General features: G+C 41.1%; 2 protein-coding genes across 7 annotated transcripts in view; both read right to left on the bottom strand.

Moving 5' to 3' along the window:
- The window catches only part of ATF2 (activating transcription factor 2), a 52,117-nt gene extending 37,822 nt beyond the window's left edge, over nt 1-14,295 (bottom strand). For 3 of the 6 annotated variants that reach the window (XR_008733428.1, XM_055717645.1, XM_055717647.1), the window contains exons 1-5: nt 14,175-14,295; nt 10,353-10,386; nt 4,814-4,882; nt 4,149-4,218; nt 1,618-1,714 (exon numbers count right to left, since the gene is read on the bottom strand). Coding sequence is in view for 5 of the 6 variants with exons in the window: in XM_055717645.1 (XP_055573620.1) it covers nt 1,618-1,714; nt 4,149-4,196 (145 nt within the window). In the remaining variant the exon portion in view is untranslated. Of the gene's footprint in view, nt 1-1,617; nt 1,715-4,148; nt 4,219-4,813; nt 4,883-10,352; nt 10,387-13,890; nt 14,028-14,174 lie in introns of those variants that run through there. The other 3 variants (XM_055717648.1, XM_055717649.1, XM_055717646.1) reach the window with 2 other exon arrangements.
- A 4,191-nt stretch (nt 14,296-18,486) lies between these two features.
- Nucleotides 18,487-22,028, bottom strand: ATP5MC3 (ATP synthase membrane subunit c locus 3). The gene is made up of 5 exons (XM_055717650.1): nt 21,873-22,028; nt 21,717-21,794; nt 20,689-20,766; nt 20,125-20,318; nt 18,487-18,731 (listed from the first exon to the last, which is right to left on the bottom strand). The coding sequence occupies exons 2-5, from the start codon at nt 21,753-21,755 to the stop codon at nt 18,617-18,619; spliced, it is 426 nt and encodes a 141-aa protein (XP_055573625.1). The 5' UTR covers nt 21,756-21,794; nt 21,873-22,028; the 3' UTR covers nt 18,487-18,616.
- Nucleotides 22,029-23,424: the final 1,396 nt, after the last annotated feature.

Below are 23,424 nucleotides of genomic sequence, written 5' to 3'. Positions count from 1 at the left end.
ACAGAGGGAAGCAACGTGATTAAAAACTCTTTTAGGCCTTGCAAGCAGGCTCCTTTCCGCCTCACAGGAGGCCAACCAGAAGGCATGCTCCACCTGCCGGAGACAAGCAACCCAAGTCTGCAAACCACTCACTCCCGGACAGTTCTGGGAGGGTAGCAAAGCGGTTCTTCGTCTGTGGCCAGAAACCAGAGGGAGCTACTCTCAAGTGCCTAAGCATATCATTTCAGTAAGGAAGCTGGCTCTGTTTTCAAATAAAGATCAGGCCTACACGAAGGCTTTAATTAAAAATGGGGGGTGGGGGGGTGGGGGGGTGTGTGTGCAGATAGACAAAAGTGCACTGCTCAACGGGCAGTTTGCTGCTTCTCGTATTGTGAAAACAACAGTGATGTCTTTCAAGTGCGATGACATTGACTCCTGCGATGCCTGTATAGTCAAACTGGAATCATAAGGCTTCTGGAATCTGGGCAACTACTGCATGAAGCAGTTTCAAAGATGTCTTTCTATAAAGTTTTCGGTACTGTGTAAATTCCCCTTATTACACTATTATTACCAGGTCACAATAAACCACATTTGCCAAAAAGTTATCTGCATTTAAAATACTGTAAAGTGGTATTATGTGTGCCTTACGAACTTAAACTGGCATTCACCGCTAACAGTTCATACACTGGAATGCAGCTGCAAAAAGACAGACACTGCCATAGTTTCATTCCCAAATACCTGATTATTTGACAGGTCCCCTTTCTTAACAGTGTAATTGCCAGGGATCACATTTAGAATTTTTAAAAGTATGCTGGTTAAAGGGTAACAATTTTTTTTGTCTGCTCATCCTAACAAAATAGTCACTTAAAAGGAAAAAAAAATTCATAAAATGTCTGAAAGCCTTTGTGAAGTTCATTTAGGCTGTTCCACCACTGAAAAAACAAGTCTGACTATAACTTCAGAATAACTAGCAAGTGCTGTCTTCACTCAAGAACTTTGAAATTTATAATGAGATCAATCATCTGTTGGCGATAACTTCTGATTGTGGACAAACAAAGTTAGTTACAACTGACCAAGGGCATACCATGCATTCAGGTGGAAATACAGTAAAAGTATTTTGACCTTAAGCCAAAATTACACCAAAAAAATGTTATCTTTCTTCTACTATCCCATTTTAAGAATAATCACCAATTCATTCTTCTAATGTCACCATAGCATGTAAAAAACACTATTATGTTAAATTTTGAGACAAGTAATATCAATGAATAATTAAAACTTAAATACAGTTTAATCTAGTTACAGATCCTGCAAAACATAGCCTTTATTAGTGTGTGTTCTTACTGAATACTTATTACATAATTTAATCAATTGTTAAAAGTATTGAAAATTGAAAAATATTTAATTATGTATCAGATCCAAATAAAAATTACTTATGGAGGATAATACTGGCTTCAAATTCTGACAAAAGCTGATTATCTAAGAAAATATTGCCTAAGCACACATTGCAAACAGCTACAGTGAAGAAAAAGTTTCATATTCTCTTAATATAAGTCTATGCATTATGTACAGAAAATACATAAAACGTATGCCCATTCCAGCAGAAAAGTGAATAAACTAATTATAAAGTTATATACTAACCAGCCACAATGACACTATCATTACGAGCCGGACCAAATTTCAGTGTCATCTCATGTTTATGTTTATGGACAGCCAAATGATCCTCATTGGTAAAACGCTGCAGCAGAAAGTTTTAAGACACAGTTGTAATTTTGAGTGTGAACAAAGTAAATGCAATTCTACAGAAAGTGATTTTTACAGTATGTGAAACTATCACTACTACATTAGCAGACAACCTTCTTTGGCAAATATATTTTCTTCCTTGGTCCACAGTACCAAGCATAAATATTATAAAACTCAGATGATGTTCACAGTAACTAAATAGTAACGATATCAAGGAAATGATAGTATAAGTACCTGCATTCATCAAAAGTCCAAGATAAAATTTCAGAGTGCTGCAGACTTCACCAACCATTAGTAAACAGCTATTTGCTATACTAATGGATCTTGACAATGTTTAGTAATTGATTACAATTATTTGATTTCTGTATTGCATGTATTATCAGAATAATGAGAACTAACTGTAATCACACAGTCTTCACTGTATTTAATAGCATAAAAATAAAGTATAGCTCCTGCCCCTGACCATTTACTATATAAAATAAGAGGCAGACTGAATGGGACACTGGAACAATGTCATACAACTGAAGAGCTGTGAATGAACTCAATTTATTAAAATTTTTAAAATCTCTCAAGTTTTCAGAACTATGCCAGTTTTGTGCATACTTCTCCCCAAATCTGGGGTACATTCTATAAAAAAAGCAGTAAGCAGACAAACTAGATGCTGTAAAATAGGTATTCTTGCTTTTACTAACTTGAAATTTGCTATGCATCTGTAATAGTGGGTGAAGTTAGTGTTTCAATTGAGATAATCTAAGGAAATGTTTCCCAAGATGCAGGTTTCCTACAAAGAATACATTTTACAAAAGATCCAAATTCTAACTTTTCTTTGGGAACATCTGAGTCCCAAATTATATTTCTGATTATTCCTCAATAATATGTCACTCCACATATATCTTATAACAGATACACACTAAGTGTCATCTCTCAGAAAACAACAGAGACAATTTAGTTGACCTCAGAGTACAGTCATCCAGAGTATTTCTGTGAGAAAGGACACGTATATGTGGAGCTCAGGGGGAAATAAAAAATGCAGGATCACTGAAAGATAGGGTGATAGATGCCAGGCACTTTTTTTTTTGTTAGAAATGTTGCCAATGGTTCCAAACATCCAGCTCTCCATAGCTCCCATGCCTTATCTCTACATACAGCACAAGCCAGAACCTTTGGCATTCTATCACACTAAGGCATTTAAGTACACCTTTCTGTTCCTGCTACGTGATGGACAGGTTCCTGCAGAGGGAACCGGATCTCCAGATCCTAACTCCCTCTCTCAGTTTTACTCTATGAGCTAGCATCGGGAGAAGCCTTGCCCATTTTCAGGGACATGAACTTTTCTCCTTTAATGGAATCAAGGATTACTGTAGCCCAATGATGCATCTTTATGAGATTTAGGTGCCAAAACACTTCTAACAGCTTACATCAAAATGAGATTCAAATAGGATGGGGACAAATATGTTGCTTAGGAGAAGGCAGTCCTCTTCTGTTACTTTTGATGTCTTTGAACATACTAGACATAATCAGAAATCTTAAGTCTTTTTCTGCTTTAAATACAGAAGGCTCCATTAATGTAACATTAATGCTGTCTTTCACCATAAAACCTAAGTTTTCAGAATAAAAATGAAAATATTTTGAACTACAAATCCAATAAAGCCAAGTGTACTAATATCATGGAAAAAATAGTTTAAGAAATCAATTCTACAGAGGCAGCAGAGGTAATATAATGAAAAATTTCAGTTTGTTTGAGAAATTAATTCTATATAAAGGATGCACGGATGTCCATCTCATGCAGCAGATAATGCAAATTTATTTATTTTCAGGTTATGAAATTAAAAGTGTTAAGACAGCTTCCTTTTAAGCAACCATCTGCTAAAACACTTGATTTTTTACTTTTCTGCTCACATTCACCTCTGTATCTAATAATGCTATTTAATAGAATATATTACAACTACAATAGGAACTGAAAGTTATTTTGTAGCATGCATACTGTTCGCATCTTCCTATACACAAAAATATACATAAACAAAAATTATGCCATTAAATATTTGCAGTCACCATAGTGGTGGATTAGTGACAAGCAAGCTTCATAATGAGGTCCCCACTAACTGAAATATTCTGAGAAATACAGGTTAACTGACACAAATCGGGATGCTTCTTGATTTATTTATTTTTTTAATGAAAGCAAGTAAATCATGGCTAACAAAATTGTTTTCAGCTCAGAATGGGTAATTTAATGAGGTTTTTTTCTTCTATGGATAGCATTTTCTGAATAAACACAAAACGCTACATATTCTTGCTGTCGCCTGCTTTTTCAGCAAAACAGGTATTTACTACCAATTATCATAAATCCCCTTTTCTTCAATCCCTAGAAATAAGTTTCACTGTTTTACTTTTATCTGATCAGTGTTGGTAACTTCAAGTCAGACCATTACCTGGCCACATCCAGGGGCAGTGCATAAAAAGGGTTTGTCATCACTCATATTCCACAGGTCGTTGTGCTACCTATATTAAAATGAGAATTAAAACAAATTTTACAAATATTGCAACAGGTAATCAATACATAAACATCCACAGGATATTTTAATATTTCATGGGCAAGAATTTCTGCCTTCTGGCTACACTAAGAATATAAACATGCAGGATTCAAGTAGAGTCTGAACTCCAAGCTCTGTCAGGAATCTACACAAAACCCAATAGACACATAGCAGGTTTTGAACATACATCTCAATGTGAAAGGCAAACATTGGTACGTAACTTGTTATGATAACTAATTACTGAAATAAAAATACATTGTAATAATGATCCAATTCCCACAACTAAAAAAAGAACAAAGCAGCGGACAATACCAAGTAATCAAGGATACAGTGCCAACAGATGAGAAAAGGTGGTTGATTCCTTAGTCTTTTCATAATCTTTAAAGATAAGTCAGCAGATAGACCTTTACATAAGCTGTTATAAATTTAACTACAAAACCATATACATTAGTAATGCTTCAGCTATACAACTGAACTACCAGCAGGCTAAAATATATTTTAAAAAGAAGAGATAAGATTTTTGTGCTGTTTTCCATGCTCACCCCACATACTAATACACATACCTGCCAGATTTCACATATAAACCTGTTTCATAGGGCAAACTATCATATCCTCCTTTTCATGGCAATGAACTGTAATTGAAAGAAGATACTAATTACTATGCATATTAAACATGTAATAATACATGATTTTGTAAAGATAAATGATACAATGCCCACTATTCACCCATGAAACAACAGTTTTTCAAAGAAATGGTTTACTTCAATACATCCTCTAATTAGTTATGGCATCTGTGGCCTTTACTCTGGAGGAAATACATTCATCTTTAAATATAAGTATTTGTACTGAGACCTAACAATGTTAGTTCTGAACACTGCTTAGCTTGATGAGGCAAATAAAGATGAATAAACATGTCTTTATGATTAAAGAACATAAGCAGAATAAATCCATCTCTCCCCAACAGGCTGGTCATGAAAAGTTGTAAGGCTTCTAAAACTGACCGTCCTAAGAATGTATACTTCAGGTATAACATTTAGCACTAGACACAAGACAAATCAATTAAGTGCAAGCAAATAATTTAAGAATACCTCAGAGATCTGTAAGGAACACATTACCTGATCCTTTTGCCTGCACCTGTACAGTAAAAGACTACTGTATAGAGTTTGTGGATATTACTTCAAGGAGAAGGAGATCCCAGTGTCCTTGGTCATGGGCACCAAATATCAAAGCAGCAAACCATGGAATAGAGGAGATTCCAAAGTGTAACTTCTAAATATATAAGTTCAACAGAACGAGGATACAGAGCTGAGATCACAAGCCAAGAAGAGATGAATGGCTGCCAGAAAATTTAGTCTTTGGCACTAACAACTCAGGAAAACATTTGCATCCCAAAGAAAGGATGCCAAAGAAAATAAGGGATGAAGATCATTCTGCTGTTCTTTGTAAAGCATTCATAACCTGTCTCAGGTTTCTGAGGGGATGAAATATTTCTTGAAACGTTCGAACTATGAACTTGTTACTGTCACCAATAAAGAGTTGGTAGCTAACTTGTAACCAACAAGGTTACAGGCAAGTCTGAATACTCATGATGGAGGCTTCAGGGTAAAAAATAAGACCTTTATCAATGAAGATTTAGGATTACATCCTTATATTATCCGGAACTTCAACAACTTAAAGGCAATCCTTGTTCAGGTATGCAACAGTCACTTTTTAAATGCAAGTTCAAAACTAACAGACTCAAGTCTCCTTTAGATCTCAAAAGAAATTTGCTTTGTTAAATCTTGATCACAGAGCACCATATAGTTATATATGGCTACAATATGCACATATGGATACATATTATAAGCAGAAGAGTTACATCCGTACCAGTAATGTCTGAAGGTGTAAGAAACAATTCTGGGTGTTTTTTTTTGTTTGTTTTTGGGGTTTTTTTTATTCAAAGGATGAAGATTTTGATTAACAAAAGTGCATGTAGGGCATTTTTTCCACTCATTATAGCTTGTTGTCAGTTTTTGACACGTGTATATTATCAGCCATAAAATCTACTCCATCCATGCTGTTAGCATTTTCCTTAGGTCATAAGCTGTAAAGATCAATTTTTCAAGTCTGCTCATCTTCTCTTCGAAAGGAATATTACCAAAACGCATATTTGCATATGAAGTCATCATCTGGTTTCATGTTTTGGTTTGTGAAGCCTGTGAATTATGAATGCCTGATTTATATACTACAAATCAATCCTGGCCAAAAAAAAAGAGCTGTCCTCCTGGAAAGCTTACTGGAAAAAAGTTGGAGATAACTTAATTTCCTGATCTTTATTTGACTGCAGGCCACAAGGAATTTGTGAGGCAATGCCTTGTACAGGGATTCCAGCTAACATCTGAAGAATAAAAAGTATCCTGAAGCACTGAAATTTTTGCACTTAAAAGAGAAAAGAAGTTCACTCATGCATTCCAGCAAGACCTCGGACAGTATAAATCCACACTGAAACTGGATCTGATAGGATAGGAAAACAAAGGGCTCACATTCCTTAGTGTAGCCAAATTGGTAAGGATTGTATTTACCTATTACAAAGACAAATGCAAAGCTTGCACCTAGAACGAAATAACTCCATGCAACAGTGTAGGCTGAGAGCCAACTGACTGTCAAGCAGCTTTGGGGCAGAATATGTAACTCCTGGTGGACAACAAACTGAACACGATTCAGCAACATGTCGCTTGCAGCATTGAAAGCTAACAGCCTACTGGGCTAAATTAGCAAAAGCATAGCAGCCAGATGAAGGGAAGTGATTATTCTCCTTTATCTGGCATTCCTGAGGCCACAGCTGGAGTGCTGTGGCCAGTTTTGAGCCCCTCAAGACAGACGACAAACTGAAAAGAAACCAGCAGAGGCCTCACCAGAACAGGCTGGAGGCTCGACTATTAAAGACAAGAGGAGTATCAGGAAGCAAAGTTGGTTCAGCATGGAGAAGGAAGACTAAGGAAGGATCTACTTGCTGTCTTAACACTACCTAATGTATTGTTAGAGGGAAGACAGATCCAGACTCTGGCCAGTGTACAACAGAATGATGAGATGCTACGTTCGCAAGCCATGCCAAGAAAGCTAAGAGCAAGTATAAGGGGAGGGGGGAAGTGGGGAATACCAAAAAACTACAGAAAGTCACACAGTGAGGGCAGCTGAACACTGGAACAGGTTGCCCAGTGGACTGTTCAACTTCCATCCTTGGAGACACTCAAAATTTCAATGGATGGAATTTTGAGCAATCCAAGATAACTCTGAAATTTGAAGTATACCATAAAGATGTCATAGCTAGAAACAGAGGTGAACAACAGCAAAAGACAATTCAAACACAGGTAAAGTTCTGACAACTTTAGAAGACTTAGCATGGTTACCTTTACAGCCCAACAACTAAAACTGTTGCCTGCTAGGGAAAACAAACAAACCCCATCCTTCGCCTCTTTTCCTTCTTTTCAGAAAAGAAGTCTGTGATTGCCACTCTGATTTCAAAAGGCTACTGGAGACTGCTCCAAGAGAGAATATCACAGTAAGAAAGAAGAATTTAGAAAATACTCTTCCTCTGAAAACCAAAACAGCAATTCAAATGCCATCTTGATGAAAATGTTACTCACCCAACCAAATGAGAAATAAAATATGTAAACTGCTAACCCAATTGCTAGAAATGAATTATAGCCACCTTGGATTGTACCCGGGCAACAGCAAACACCCTGTCCCACAGAAAAGAGATGGTTCCTAAAGCAATCCAATCTGAACTTGAAACTCCAGCCTTAAATTATCTCTTCAGATAAATGGAACAGTTGTTCAGTGAAATGATTCTTACTACAGTCCACTGAACTGCAACTTTCTTCTGTAAGCTTTCCAACCCTAAATTCCTTTCAGTAGTATAAAGAAACCCATACACAGAATTCTTTGAGTCACACTGAAAAATAGGATCAGAGCTGAATATGAGAAACTCATGAAATAGTCTCGGCAGCATAATCAACTTTGGTACTTAAATCAGAGTGTAATCTCTCTTTTTTGGTGTTTGTTTCATACTTTCAATGCAAAGGTAAAATATTTTCACATCATGCCTATTTAAAATGTCATAAGGCTCTTTAATCACTTTTGGAAAGCAAACCATACAGTAAAATATACAAATAAGTATACACACGTTTAAAATATATATTAATACAGAGAAATAAAAACAGGTTTGCAAGCAATTTACTAATATTTAGGACAGTGTGCTTATTCAAAAAATGAAGATGTTGCAATAAAACATCACAGTAATGTTTATCTAAAAGTGCTACAAAAATAGCTTCAACAATTATTTGTATGTTTTTATAAGGTTTTAATTAAACATCTTAGGTACACTTTCTTGAAACTATTACCTTCCTGTACACAATTTGTAAAATAAAAGAATCATACACTGACTTAGGCAATGTCTTGTTGGCTTGTTTTACTGGTAAAGGTTCTTTTGTTTTCTCTTAATCCCCCACATACAGTAGCACGGAAAACACAACTAACACCTCATTTCAAATATTTTTTTTTTGGTTAAACATTTAAACACTTATTTAAAATGTATACATATTTATAATCCTTACAAAAACCTCTCCAGATTTGCTGAAAAACAATCATTCTTCACGCATACGTAGTATTCATCAGGCTTGTAGCTAAACCCTCTGAACACTTAACCTGTATAGAGCACGCTGTAAGCCGAAAGACCCCTTTGCACTAACCTGCTCATGTGCTGTGCAGTCTTACCCATAATTACTTATTCTAAGCACTGTAGCAATACAGAGACTGCCCCTCCTGTAACGTCGGGGCTGATACAAACAGCATAGAGGAAAACAGCCTGAACTGAACACAGAAAAGACAGACAACTATAAACATGGGGGAGGGGGCACGGGGGACACACGTGCTGGGAAGAAAACTGTACAACTTTTCAATGTCAGCATCCCCGTACTGGACACCGATAAAGAAGAGATGCACACTCTCACAGGTCCGTCACCCCCTAAACTGGACAGTCCATACAGGACAATCTGACAGCCTGCCAGCTGCAGTAGTAGCTGATTTACCTACTACTGCTTACACGTGATGCGGACCCATGTTTTGCAGCTAGACACAGGTGCGGCTCCAAGAAACAACTGTACGTTCTGGTTTGAAATGGAAGTTGGACAAAAAGAGTATTAGGCCATTGAGATAGGTCAGAATTACAGTCGCCCATCAGCATCTACTCTCTCCTGTGTCTATACATTACCAAGTGCTTAAGTTACAGTATCAGTGATCTATTTTCCTACGGATGTTTACATTTCTTCAAGACCAATCATGTCTATTCCACATTTCCTTTTATTCTTTACATTTGATCCTTTACTGCAAGATACAAATACTTACTGTATACAGAATTATTAACTCTTGGTAAGCTTTTCTGTAGATCTCATCATAGTGTGTAACTGTTTTAGGTAGTAACAGATTTTTAAGATTTTACTTTAAAGCTTCATTTTATAATAGAAAACTGAAGCATAAAAGGGCAAGGTCAAAATCTTTCAGTCTTTATCAACTTTAAGAGTTCTACTTGAGATGCATACTTTTTCAAACTAAAGTGACTGAGTATATTTGCCACAGTAAAGAATCACATTCTCTTAATGGTTACCTGAAGAGATGAATTTAGTGTTTTGATTGGCTCCATACAAGAATTTAACAGACATGCTTCTATAGATAAGGCGGGGGGGGGGGGGGGGGGTGTGTGTGTGGGGTGTGGGGTGTGGGGAGGAGGGCAGGGAAATAGCTACCTTTGTTTTCCAAATGTAAACACTTCAAAATTAAAAGTCTTTCTCATGCAACCGAACAAATCAACACAAATCACAATGAACAAGGCACCTTTTATACTTTCAATACTTGCATGTAGCATTGCACAGCATAGATTTAATCACCTCCCACATTTGAACCTATCTTTATTTCCACAATTTTCTGTATAGGCAGACCTGCAAGTTTTGCTTTCTGTAAAAATCAGTAGTATGTAGAATACACCACATAATAAGTAGTAATATAAATAAATAAAACCCCCAAAAATTGTATTTTAGAGGGAAAAAAAATCATTGCTCCACTTACCCGGAGGAACTGGAACAGCTATTTTTTCAGTTTCCTGTAAAGCAAAAGAAGAAAGATGAAGCAAAAGTGTATAATTAATACTTGATCATTAGAGTCCACTTTCAGAAGTGGCTGGCTGACTATACTTGTGTAATGCTGTAGATTTCAGCATTCCTAAAAAATAAAATTGCACGATGAGAATGGAGAAGAAAAAAAAAAATATTCCTCCTCATAAAAATGGAATCTCCAGAAAGCAGCTCAGTAGATCCTGCAAGAACACAATAGGCCATAGTCCATAATATGTAAAGGTTATAAACCTCAAAACCTGGTGAACAGGAAAACAAGAGCTCCTTCTTCATACTTCACTGCTTAATAGAATGGTTGTGCTACTTCCTAGAAGACACATAGAGAGTTCTGGGGAAGAATAAGGAAGACTGTAATACCTATAGCATAATGCTCAGATTTTTTTCTTCAAAAAAGTCAAATGTTGGGCACTTTTTCCTGATGTTATCAGTTAACTGTTTGCAACTGATGTCTAAAGCTAATTCCATACCTTCCATGGTTTGTCTAAGATTCTATAAAGGGGAAAGCATCTGGACAAGAAGAAAAGATGCAAGAAGCAAGGTCAATTGACTTAATTTCAAGTAAGAACAAGAAAGCTAGCTGGACAGATAGCAACACCTACAGAAAAGAAGCAATTAAGTTACTTCAGCTTTGCTGAAAGAGCAGGCTTTTTCCACACCAGGGTACGTTTCTGGTAAAGAGCAAGCACTAATGGGAATAAAGAAAGATCCTTAGTCCTAACGCTTCCTCTTGGCTGGATATGGCAGCTCCTAAGTCAATGCCCTGGCTTAAGTATTTTTCAGAGGCGCCTTGATCTTTCTTTGACTTACTGGAGACTCATGCTGTGTGAATACAGCTCTTGCAGATAAGTGAAACACCAATGAATCTCAGAGAAAAAATATACAGGGATTAATATTCCACTGATCATTTCACAACTTGCTTAGAGAGATATTAGGACTTACCTTACCCAGATCATTTACCTAGGTTTGAATGTCTTAACATTGGTCATCAACCTAACAAACATCAGAAATGCAATCTCCCTTTGCCACAGTAGTTTCAACAAATTAACAAAAAAATGCCTACAAAAAAGTTACTTCATTTTACATTTTTTCAGATTGCATCCCTGAAGTATAAAACTGAAAAATCAAGAATTCAATTTTTTAAAAAATCTTTAAATATAGAATAAATATCCTACTGCAGGGCTCCCATCTCTCATTGAAGCAAAACGACCTTTTTCTTTCCTGTAAGCAACAATATAAATTACCATTAGCATTTACCCAGAAAGGGAAACATACTATATTGTTTGACATAACTTACTGAAGAGAAGCTCCTATCTGACTGAAGCTAATGCAAAAGTTCTCAGGCTAAACTGAAACTGACACAGAACAAAGTTGGAAAGAGTACAGCATAAACTTGAAAAAAAATTTTGTTGTATAATTATTAAATATTGACTCATGTTTCTATCAGAAATTATATCCAATGCCTCCTTAAGAGTGTACATTATTGATTTGAAACAAATCTTGCTAAGTTATGCAGGAAGACTATGATCACTCGAAATCTATTCATTATTTCAAACAAGAAGGTAATAGCATTGAAACATGTTTGCTCCTTTGAAAAGAGTTGATATTATTTTTATACAGAAATTCAAGGTTATTTTAAGAAACAATATAGAAATGTTGAGATTAGAAATAATGTACAAACTTATAAAGTTAGTAAAACTTCTCAGAGCTAAAAATGTGTATTTGTAAGTTTAACTAATAGTGAAAGGAAAAAAAGAACAGTTGATGACAGAAAAAGCATTTTAGGCACTAGATACATCCTAAATTTAATTAAACAAGATTCAAAAGAGCACCATATTTCAGGTTGCTCAACACTTTGTCACAAAACAGAAATAGCATGAAAACCAAAATTACTTCTGAAGTTACATATGATCAAATTTAAGACCTGAAAGCACCTTATGTTAGATGCTGCATAGTCTAGAAGTTTCTGGAAAAAGACATACCAAACACATTCATATTTCTAGAATTCAAAACAGGATAGAAATATCAACTACACTGTGAAGATCAAAGGTTCAACTAGCTGATTAAGTATTAGCACGCCAATAGCAGTATTAACATAAATCCATAATGTGTTTTTAAAAAAGCTGCTTCATTCCATGTATACATTACGGGGTTTTCTATTATTTCACATTTCTTTTGATGTACTATATAACAAGCAGCGCCTGACAAAGTAATTGTTTCATTTTTTAATAAGACAACTTTCCAATTTTTACTCTGGAATGCAGAATTATAAACACTAATAGAATTCAATGAACAAGTTATGACTGTAGTTCATCTGAAATTATGTCTACAACTGGAAGCCATTAATAAACAGTAACTTATTTTTCAGCAGAAGGCTGAAGAAACCACATCTAGAACACCTGCACAAGACTAGGGCGACAAGGAAGGGTCTTCCTCATCCTATTAGCTAGTGCTGAATTTAGCACCTAACATAGACCTAACGTAGCAGTATGACAAGCTTAACTTCTGCAACATCTGTTTGTATTAATTCTATCTGGTTTTACACTCAGCAAGAGCTTGGGACATGATATTTACTGCCATGAGCAGAATACGACACGAATAAAATAAACATATTATTTTAAAAAGTGGAAAAGAAAATACACTTTGGCCATATCCAGGGTCACTATCTGGAGAGCAGTGGATGAATCGGAATTTCCAGCTTTATTAGAATTTCTCATTCTGATGCAAGGGAACAGGTGACAGTATCACTATTTGAAGATAAACATCTCTGGGAGAAAGCAACTAATGAAAAGCAAATGAGAGAGTGCACAGATGTGACATGGAAACATAGTCACGGATCATGCTGCAAGAACAGGGATGCAGAAAGATTGTAAACCAAGTAAGACTGCAGAAGCAACATGGCAGCACACGCATACTCCAACTCCAAACATCAAGTTGCATTGTAGCATAAAACATGTATCCCTAAAGCATCATGCAGCCATCACTGCTTAAGGGCCTGTGATGTTTTTTCACGTGAAAGCTTCAGAGACTGTTTATTAAGACAACTCGAGAGGCATAATGAACGTAACTGGCAAAGTCAGGGGCAACTGGTCCACAAGGTCCAGACCCAGGTCCAGACCCAGGCCGGCCGGCACCTCCCACCGGTGCGGAAAAGCTGCCCTCACCCCCACCCCGCACCCTCCCCGGCAGCCTCCACACCGGCACCGGGCACGGGCCAGGTGCTCCCTTCCAGCCGAAGATGGACGCAGGGAGAGGCCTCCCTGCAGCTGAGCTGAGGCGCAAAGGTCTGGCCCGGCTGCACCCTCACCTCCGCCCGCCTCTCGCCCCCCGCCGCGGGCCGGGCCCGGGGCAGGCACCGGCTGTGCCCCCGCGGAGCTGCCGCCTCCGGATGCGGGGCGCGGGGAGCCGCAGCCCCCTTCACCCTCTCACCTCGCCTCCCCGCCCCGTTCCCTCGGGGCGCCCGCCAGGGCCCCTACCTCCGAGCGGGTAACGGTCTCCGCGGCGCCGGCCGGGCCGCCCCGCCCCGGCTCTAGGGGCGGCGGGAGCCGCAGGCCGCGGTGGGGGAGGGGGCTGCCGTGGAGAGGAGCGGCGGCGCCATGTTACTGCCTCCCGGGTATCCCCCGCCTACTGCCGAGCGGGGCCGCTCCCTCCCCTCCGACCCCGGTGCGCTCGCCCGCCCGCGCGCCGCCGCAGCGCGGAGGGAGGAGCCGCCACCGCCGGGCCGGGCCGGGCCGCGCCGCCCTCGTGTTTACAAACTCACCCGGGAACGCGGGCCGAACCGCACATTAAAGGCCGGGTCCCCCACAGGCTTCCGTCACTTCTCGCGATAGCTCGGCTGACATCTCCGCGGGCAGCGGGGAGGTGCGGCTCACGTGGCGGGGAGGGCGGGGCGGAGGGCGGTGCGCGCCGCTGATTGGGCGCGGCCGGCGGCGCGGCGGGGGGCGGGGCGGCCGGAAGCGCCGAGTGCCCGGGTGTGGCAGGCGGGGGCGGCCGGGCACGGCCTCACTACGGGCGCTCCCGCTGGGGCCGCGCTCCTCGCTACCGCCAGTCCCGTTACGCTGCCGGCCGCTATTCCGGGCAGGAGCACCGCCCTGCCCCGTCCAGGGGCCCCGCGCGGGGGTGGCCACCTGCGGTCTTCACCGGCCGCGCCCGGGCAGAGCCGCGCCGAGCGGTGCCGGTGCGCGGCCCAGCGCGTCGGGTGCAGCCGCGGCGGCTGGGGGGTGCGCGCAGCCACGGGTGGGGATGGGGGGGTGCGGCGGCCGCGCTGGGGGAAAGCAGCGGCAATCGGGCCGAGCCCGAACCTCTGCAGCGCTTTGCTCAGCGACAGCGCCTGCTGCGCCTGTCACAGCTGCCTTTTGGAATAATCAGCGCTCCGGGCCCGCGTCCCGGCCATGATCCTTTGGTTTCCCCGGTTGTGCCTGGCGGCCGTGCTTCTGCTGAACAGCCGCCTTGTTTAACGCTGTACCAAAGCTGCTCCGGCACTGTACAATGAAGAGAATCACCTAAATTTTACATGGAAGGAGCTACAAGCATCTTGGATTAATTAAGGAAATGTAATAATCATGTATGGCAACACAGTTTAGCTAGTATGTGCTCTGAATCACAGATGAAGATTTGTTTCTGTGCCTGGAGCTGTCTTGTTCCAAATCTGAGACTGATCTTAAAGTACGAGACTGAAAAAGACCCACCATCTAAAAAGGAAGTATTAATTCCACTAAAGTACATTTTGTCTAAGTTTCCCTGAACTTGCAGAAGACTATATGGTACATTTCATTTCTTGTAAATTGTTTTGATGGGCACTGTACAGCACCTTTGCAAAGTTCTTTGAGATAAGGTGGGATAATAAACTGCATAAAAGTACAGTTTACTTAAAGGTGGAATCATTCTTTAGGCATGTTGCAAAGGGCTCAAATTTGAGTGCAGAAAGAGAGGAACAGAGATCTTACTCCTTTCTTCACAGAGCAACTAAGAGCTGTATTGGAAACAAGTATTTTTCAGTGGCTCAGCTCTACCATCACACAGCAGCATCAGTCCTAAAGCTGTACAAAAAACCCTAAACCTAAAAAAAGTTATTTGCCTTTCTTCAGTCTGAGACTGGTGTAATACAGAGGGAAAGCAGGAAAAGAGAAGAAAAAGCAGCAGGATGGAAAGGGTGTACCACTTCTACCTGCAGCAATAACTGAAGAGTAATTGGTAACACAAATTCCTTCACTATACATTGGGATAACATTGTGCGTGTCACTCTCTGAGGACAGCAGGCAGGACTGTTATTCAGAGACAATGAGGATCTCTGCTTCAGCTGGCTTCATCTTCAACAGTAAAACATGAATGCAGTCTTTGGATCTGGAGAACGTACAACATGAATTTTCACAAGCTGACAATCTCTACAGTCAGCACCGTCCATGTCAGAAGAAACTGAAAAAGGCTTCAGGAAAGTGAAGCCTACAGTATCACTTCATGAAACTTTGTATCTGGTTTCTCTAACCTATGGAAGAAAAAGATTTCTTGATGTAAACTCCTAACAGAGGAGATCAAGAGTCCTTGATCTGCTGCTGCCCAATCACTACAGTTCGTGTGGGTTGTTGGAGTTTTTTTGGTACAAAACATTTAATCTTTTACACATTTATAGTTGTCTCTTGTGAGCACGTTAGGACAACGGAGAACATTTTTTGTCTTTCTAAGACCACTCAAATTGACTGAGCTGTTGAAGTGCTCAAGTAACCGCTGAAACTAAGCTGTTTTTTCAAAGGGAAACTAGAAGGACAGAGAAAGGGAGTCAGCGTGCCCTGTGATCATTCAGATGTGAAAATCTGCCCATCACACTCATTGACTCTAAGCCCCTTATTGTCTATAAAGAGGATAATCCTCTCTGTGAAGGTTTGTTGCCATGTTTTTAAAGTCCTTGATTAGTCATTACCTGTAAGACAGAGATCCGATTCTTTCAAGACTGGCCAACCAAATGGCAATTTTGCGTGGGTTTGGCCTATGTTCACCAGTCTAAGAGCTTGGGTGGATGCTACTACTAAAATAAACAGGCTTCACATCCATATACAGGGTCACCTGAGATGACTGCTGCCTTTCAGACAAGGCCAATCATAGGCAAAAGGGTACCTGCTGACAGGGTGAACCACATGGGAAAAGACAGGCTGTAAATCCAGAAGTCATTACTTAAACCTGATTCAAGTAACTCATGGTGACTGAGGTGGCTTTCTTATTGAGGTTATGGAGCAATAGCATAGCCAGACCTTTCTACCCCAAACACACAATTACATCTCAGCAGAACCACTTTATATGCAAAACCCGGAATAAGTACAATTAACAGAGCAGGAGCTAGACTTGACTAAGGCAAGTTTGAAGATCCTTGTTTGGCCAAATCCCAGTGATACGGAAATTTGAAGCTTGAATTAAGCCAGTCCATATTAAGAAATATGGATTGCCACCACAGATGCCTGAAGAGATCTCTACAGTACTGAAAGAACAGAACAAAGTCCACCACCTACCAGGCCCATAGTACACAGATGAGCTTCAGCCTAGAATTCTAGTAATCATTATCTACCTCTCATCCAGGGCAAATGCACTGTATGTCAGCTCTGTAACAGAGTAGTTTACGAGAATGGGTAATGGCAAGTTCATAAAAGGAACACTGTGTGAGCATAGAACACGTGGAAGATGGCTGCAGTATGCTTTACCTCCTACTCTCACTCCAGTAAAAAACCCACTTCCAGACCCAGTCATGTAAGGTACTACTAATACTATGCTAGAGGTGAGTATTTAAAGATGTTGCATATTCTATGCTCTTACACCTCACATGTATAAAAAGAATGTTCTCTGTATTTACACAGTAATTTTTAATCCTTTTGAGATTACTATTTTCTCCTAAGAACATGTGGGGAAAGTAACTTATCATGCTAGATCCAAGTCAGGCTATATGAATCATAAATCATTTAGGTGGGAAAACACCTTTAAGATTGAGTCCAATCATTAACACAACGCTGCCAAGTCCACCACTAAATCATGTCTCTATGAACACCAATTTGATACTTGAATTCAGATTAAAAAAAAAAAAGCCTTACCTGCATCTTGCACTGATCTGAGAGCCACTAGTCATTTCTCCATTTCCCTAGGGACAGGCAGCTTACAGTAGTTTCCTAGATTTAATTCAGTAATTACACATTTAACAGCAAAATGACAAAGCTTTTAACAAGCTTGCTTGTGTTCTTTGAAAGTTCAGCTCACATTGAATGACCATGTCTATTATTTAACATTCTGAATGTGAGATGCTATCAACCCCTCCACCACATTAGTACATAGTAGCACACTATAAATTGCAGCAAATGTAGATGGAACTGTAAATGCATTTAAACTGTTAAAGGACAGATACTGTGAGAAGCAAAGCCTGATACTGCAGGTGTTTTCTTACTAAAAATGCTTTGATCCTACTACTTTTACATAGAATTTGAGAAATAACACAAGGCTGACTTTAAAAAAATGAGGAAGCTGGAAATTCTCCCTTTTTAATAAGGTGACACCAAGAATGCAGTAACTAAGAGTATAGTATCAATGTGCTACAAATTAAATGCCTTGGATCAACCTACAACAGTCATTAGTTTGGTTCAGCTGGGACACTGGTCAGAGGCAAGTGGAAAATTTTTGCCATGGTGATCAAAATCTATAGCATAACTGAAATGTTACGCAAAGAGAACTTTCCTATCACTGTTTGTGGATTTCTGTTTAGCTCCCTCTATCAAGGTACCAGAACACCTTAGCCAGCCTGAGAAAAAACAAATTGTGCACAGGAACAAGTCTGGGTAAGTTTGAAACACAAGCAAATGAACAAGGCCAGCAGTACAGCCTTTCACGTTTAATCTGTGTATCCTTTACTCTTTCAAAGACATGCCACTAATTTTAATGAACAAGTGACATGCCCATATATATATTAATGTTTAGACTTGAAGTCATTGTTTGAAGTCCTATGCAATATGTCATTATCAGGAGAAAGCCATGGTGACTGAATAACAAGAAACTGTCTTCCAGATATCCCAGTGACAAAGACAATAAATGCAGGCAACAGGTTGACAGTTAAAGTTGTTATCTTTAATGAAATGACTTTGGAAAGAGCATCGATTTCCATAACACCAACATTTTGGGAGTCCCATAAAATGCAGTTACATTCCAATGCCAGTATTACAGGCAGGCCTCCTTTCACATGGCAAATAGGATCAAGAAAGCAACCATCAGACAGAAGAGACCCATAGCTTCAGACAGGGCGAATCCCAGGATAGCATATGAGAACAGCTGCTGCTTCAGAGAAGGATTTCTAAAAGAAAGAGAAGGTGTAAGACCTTTTTATCTTTACATGCAAGATGTATTTTTATACAGTTTAATGCATCTAACAGACTCAGAAATTCTTATTTCCTCGCCACAGGTTCCATAACAGGAAAATCTAACAAATTCAAGCAAAAGTACTTTTTGGCAAGGGTTTCACTGAAGACAAATGAGTTTGCAATTAAGACTAAATTCAGGTTGTGCAGATTGTATATGGCTTTTCCAAATGAGCACAGTTTTTGTGAGTACATTCATATATGCTTTTGAATTTGACTTCTCTACATCATCCCATGTAGGAACTATCAGAACTATGGTTTATAAATTTATTTCACATCTGTGGCATTAGAACTATATTCCAAGGAAGTTTATGTTGCGTAACATTCTAAGCAGCTCTCAAATACAGGAACTGAAACCACCTAGAGGGGAAAAAAAAAAAAAAGAAAAAAAAAGGAATACCCAGCAGTTTGTTGCAAAAATGCAATGAATTATCCCTCCAAGAAGCGTGTGGGAGGGAAAAAGCTCTTCAACACAATACTATCAAGTAACATTCTACAACCTCTTACTGACATGTTCATGCTGAATTCAAAAGAGAAGACTTTAGTTCTGTAGCGAAAACATTTATGTTTCTTCAAGTGGAAAGCGAGCTTGTCTTCAATAGGACTTATAAGTCTTCATTAAGAAATAAGACTTTAAGTGGTTGAAAGAGTAATGAAGAACATGAAACCTTCAGTAAAGCCTGTATCATTTCTGCTCTTCCACGACACCATTTGAACTATTCCTACTGCAGTAACATTGTAAACTTATCTGGAAGAAGTTCATCTCTACTATAAAATCCCCACCCTCATCCCCTTCAGATTTCCACAAGGAATGATTACTCATTCAATATTAATTACATATTCTGAGATACAAAGCTAAATATGTTAGTAAACTGAATTAAGAAGTATCCATTTCTAAACAACTGGCTACAAAGCCTAAGGCATACAAACTCATGTTTCTTATTACCAGATTTTGTACAGTTTCTCTTTAGGACTTTTCCCCTCACACGGGAAAAGATCCAGGCTAGATTTCTTAATTCAGTTCCAGAACAGAAGGCTGAAACACTGGACTTCAGTGACTGAGACACTGACCAAGTCTAACAATCTCATTTCTTTCATGTCTCTTCTCCAGGTAAGAGCGTACAAAGTTCTGAATTTAACAACAGAGCCATCCTGATGAACACACTACAGTTTCATATGATTCTATCTAGCCATGTTTATCATTAATAGCAATTATTAAAGTATTTTATTACAGTGCCATCACCCTTACTACAACTCTATTTATCTGGGTGTGCTGTCTCAAGATACGTCTGCATGCAATTTGTGAGTTTTATAAGAGAGATTGATTACCTGGCATAACCAATGATTAGACTACCGAAGACTGTTCCAATACCAGCACCAGAACCAGCCACACCTACTGTGGCAGCACCAGCACCAATAAATTTGGCAGCAGTATCAATGTCCCTGCTGATAGCACTAGTCTGGAATTCTCTAAGTGCTAGCCGGGAGACAGTATTTTGGGCCCCATTAAGTGCTGAGTTGCCCTAAGAAAACAAAACATGAAAAAGCATTATATTAAGACACAGACCATTTTCTATGACCACATCGATAGTGTTATTCCGCAATTTTAGAAGTTGTATTAGATCCAATGGCTAGATCCTCTTCCAAGTGATGAAACTGTAACTAATAGTTAAAGACTTCAGAATGTTACCTGTTCCACCTGAAAGCAATCAACTTTAAATGTGAAAGACTTCTGAGGGGAAACAGCAAGACAGCAACAAGTATTATTAGGTATTTCACTTAGAGCAAGTTTCACACTGTAGGTATTTGAGTTAGTACAAGTGAACTCTAAGTTGAGGACATTTAGGCTCACCAGGTAATTTAGGAAGATACAGAATTTTGTTTATAAGGTACCTCTCCATTCTTGACCTCTGGCCTAGACAACACAGATGACGAAATCGGTCTGTACAAGACTCTTGATCCAGCACGGATCTGCAAAATGAGAAAAAAAAACTATAAAAAAAAAGAGAAAAATTTGATTGCAGCTGTTCCCATACAAGTCCGTAAGATTTTAAGGCTATTACCTACTAAGTAATTTGTCTCGCTGGAATGACAGCGATCTTTGCATAGCCAGATATACAATAAACTATACAGAAGCAAACACCACCATGCAATTTGATAGCACCATTTTCTTCAGGAGATGTTATTGCAAGTAGCAATATCATTCACTGAACCTGTACATGTGTTATACTGACAGAAAACGTACCTAAACGACAACAAAAAGAGCCAGATGGATCAGCAGGCAGCAATATAGATTTTCAAATGAAAAAATAAAAGCCATCAAAATGAATTCCAAAGTTGTTAAACACACAGGCATAACCTAGGCTTTTAAATCTAGTGAGGCACAAATGAATGAATCCTCTTTCACAAGCGGCCTGTGTGTCCTTGGGCTTCCAACAGTCTAAGGTCATATCGGCTCTTGCACAAAGCTCTTCCTGCAGGGGAAACCTTTGCCTGCACCACGCAAAACCAGACGTTCCGCAAGCTAGAGAGGACATTTTCAAGCAGGACAGTCCCATGTCTCTGCAAGGGCAAAAAGTCCCGGCCCTGCACAGGACAAGCAACAGTCTGGGGTTTGACCTACAGCCAGGCACGAGCGCACCGGGCGCCAGAGCTTTCGGGCGCGCCGCCCTCCCCTCCGCCGCCCGGGGGAAGGCCCCTCACCTTGGCCAAGGGCCCCGACCGAGGGGGCGGGCAGGGGAACACGGCCCTGCCGCTCGCCCCCTCCCCCTCACCCCTCCGCACTCGGGCGGGCAGCCCCCCGGCACGGGCTCGCCCCGGAGGCCTGCCGTGGGGCTCGGGGGCCCGTTCGGGCCCGAGAGCCCCGCCGCCGCCCCCGCTGCAGCCCGGCCGCCCCCGCGGGCCCGGCCGCCCCCACTCACCAGGGAGGGCGAGGTAGCGAGCTTGGCGCAAGCGAACATCTTAGCGGGCGGCGTCCCGGGGGCCACAATCCGGTGTCTCTGCGGAGAGAGGGAGAAGGTGAGGGGGCGGCGGGCGGGGGCGGCGATGGGAGCGGATGGCGGGGAGCCGCCACTCACCCGCTCCGGCTGCCGCAGCTCAGAGCCGAGGGGCTGGGACGTCTCGGCGCAGGCGCGGCGGGGGCAGCGGGGAGCGCCCGGATGCGGCGCGGCGGAAGGGGGCGGGCTGCGGCGCCAAGGTCACTTTGTACCGACCCTATTGGCAGCGCCGGGGGCGCCCGGCCCCGCCCCGCCCGGCGCAGCCGCCGTGGCGCCGCGCCCGCCTCAGCCGGGGGACGGCACCGGGGGCGAGGGCGGGGCCTCCAGCCTGACCGCCGAGGCGGGGGCGGGGGCGGGGGCGAGGCCGTGCGGTGCGGTGCGGTGCGGTGCGGTGCGGGAGCCGTGCCGTCCCCCACAGGTGCCGTCCCCCACAGGTGCCGCCCGGGGTGCGGGCCGCCGGCAGCCTGCAGAGCCGTGCCACGCGCTCCTCGGGGCCCAGCGGGGCGAGCGTCACGGACAGACAACGGAGCTGCGTCCGGGAACGTGTGAAGCGCCCGAAGTCCCCACCGTCTGACTACTTCAGCACGATGAGCAGGCTCGCATCTGAGTAATGGAAAAATCCTTTTTAGTCCAGCTTAATGAAAACGAGATTATCATTACTGAGCTGAGCACGCTTCATTCACTTGCGTGTTCTTTAGTGTTTTTCACTTGATAAGGGCGATCATTATTTAACGGTCATTTACCACTGTTGGTAGTATTAGTGCCAATTAGGAAAAATGCAGAAAAATCCACGTTCTGGGCAAACCACTGGGTAACGTGTCCTTAAGTTGTTGCAGAGTTTTTATTTGCTGCAATCTGTGACATAAAAATAAATACAAATTCAAAATAGTCTCTGGGCTACAAACTGCAAAGGGAAGAGTAAGAGGATATGTGCGCTACGTTTAGGGACAGGAATGTAGCATCATCTTTTAGGAGTTTGCTGCTGGCCTTCTGCACACTTAACATGGACTATTGATGTTGCTGTCACCGATTAAACCACAGGTGCCACACAGCTGAGACATCCTCCATATCAGCAACTTGAACAACCCACCAACAAACATGATCAATAGGCACTTCCAAGTGCTGCATACTAATGTTAACGATAATGTCGCTTTTATAACCTACAACAGTGTCTTCTGATCCTCAGGTACGGTGGAGCTGTGCTCAGTTGTAGGTCTGACAGTGAGAGACAACAGTACAATTTGAATTTTTCAGCTTTGTGCTCCCTGCCTCAAACCCAACAGCAAGCTTGGTTTGGTTCTGGTGTGCATCCACGTCTTAAGTAATACAGCAGTAAAATGGGAGTCTATAAAGGTCGGCAAATGAGGTTGTAAGTTGCTTGCTTTTTTTTTTTTGCTTTTTTTTTTTTTTCTTTTCACATCTTACACCCATTATTTGGGAACTGAGATGAATGGTCAGATCTGCAGTGCCCGTCGAGTGGTTCTTCCATAGAGAAACACTAAGTAAGAAATAAGTATCAGTGGCAAAACCCTTTCATGGTTAGGCAGAACTTTTCACTTTCAAAATTTTTTCAATCTACATGTTATTGCGGTAACAAATATTTCCATCACCATGAATAAAACTGTAAAGCAAA

Source organism: Falco cherrug, chromosome 8 (assembly GCF_023634085.1).
Source record: "Falco cherrug isolate bFalChe1 chromosome 8, bFalChe1.pri, whole genome shotgun sequence".
NCBI classification, from domain to species: Eukaryota; Metazoa; Chordata; class Aves; order Falconiformes; family Falconidae; genus Falco; species Falco cherrug.
This window is presented reverse-complemented; position numbering and strand designations above follow the sequence as displayed.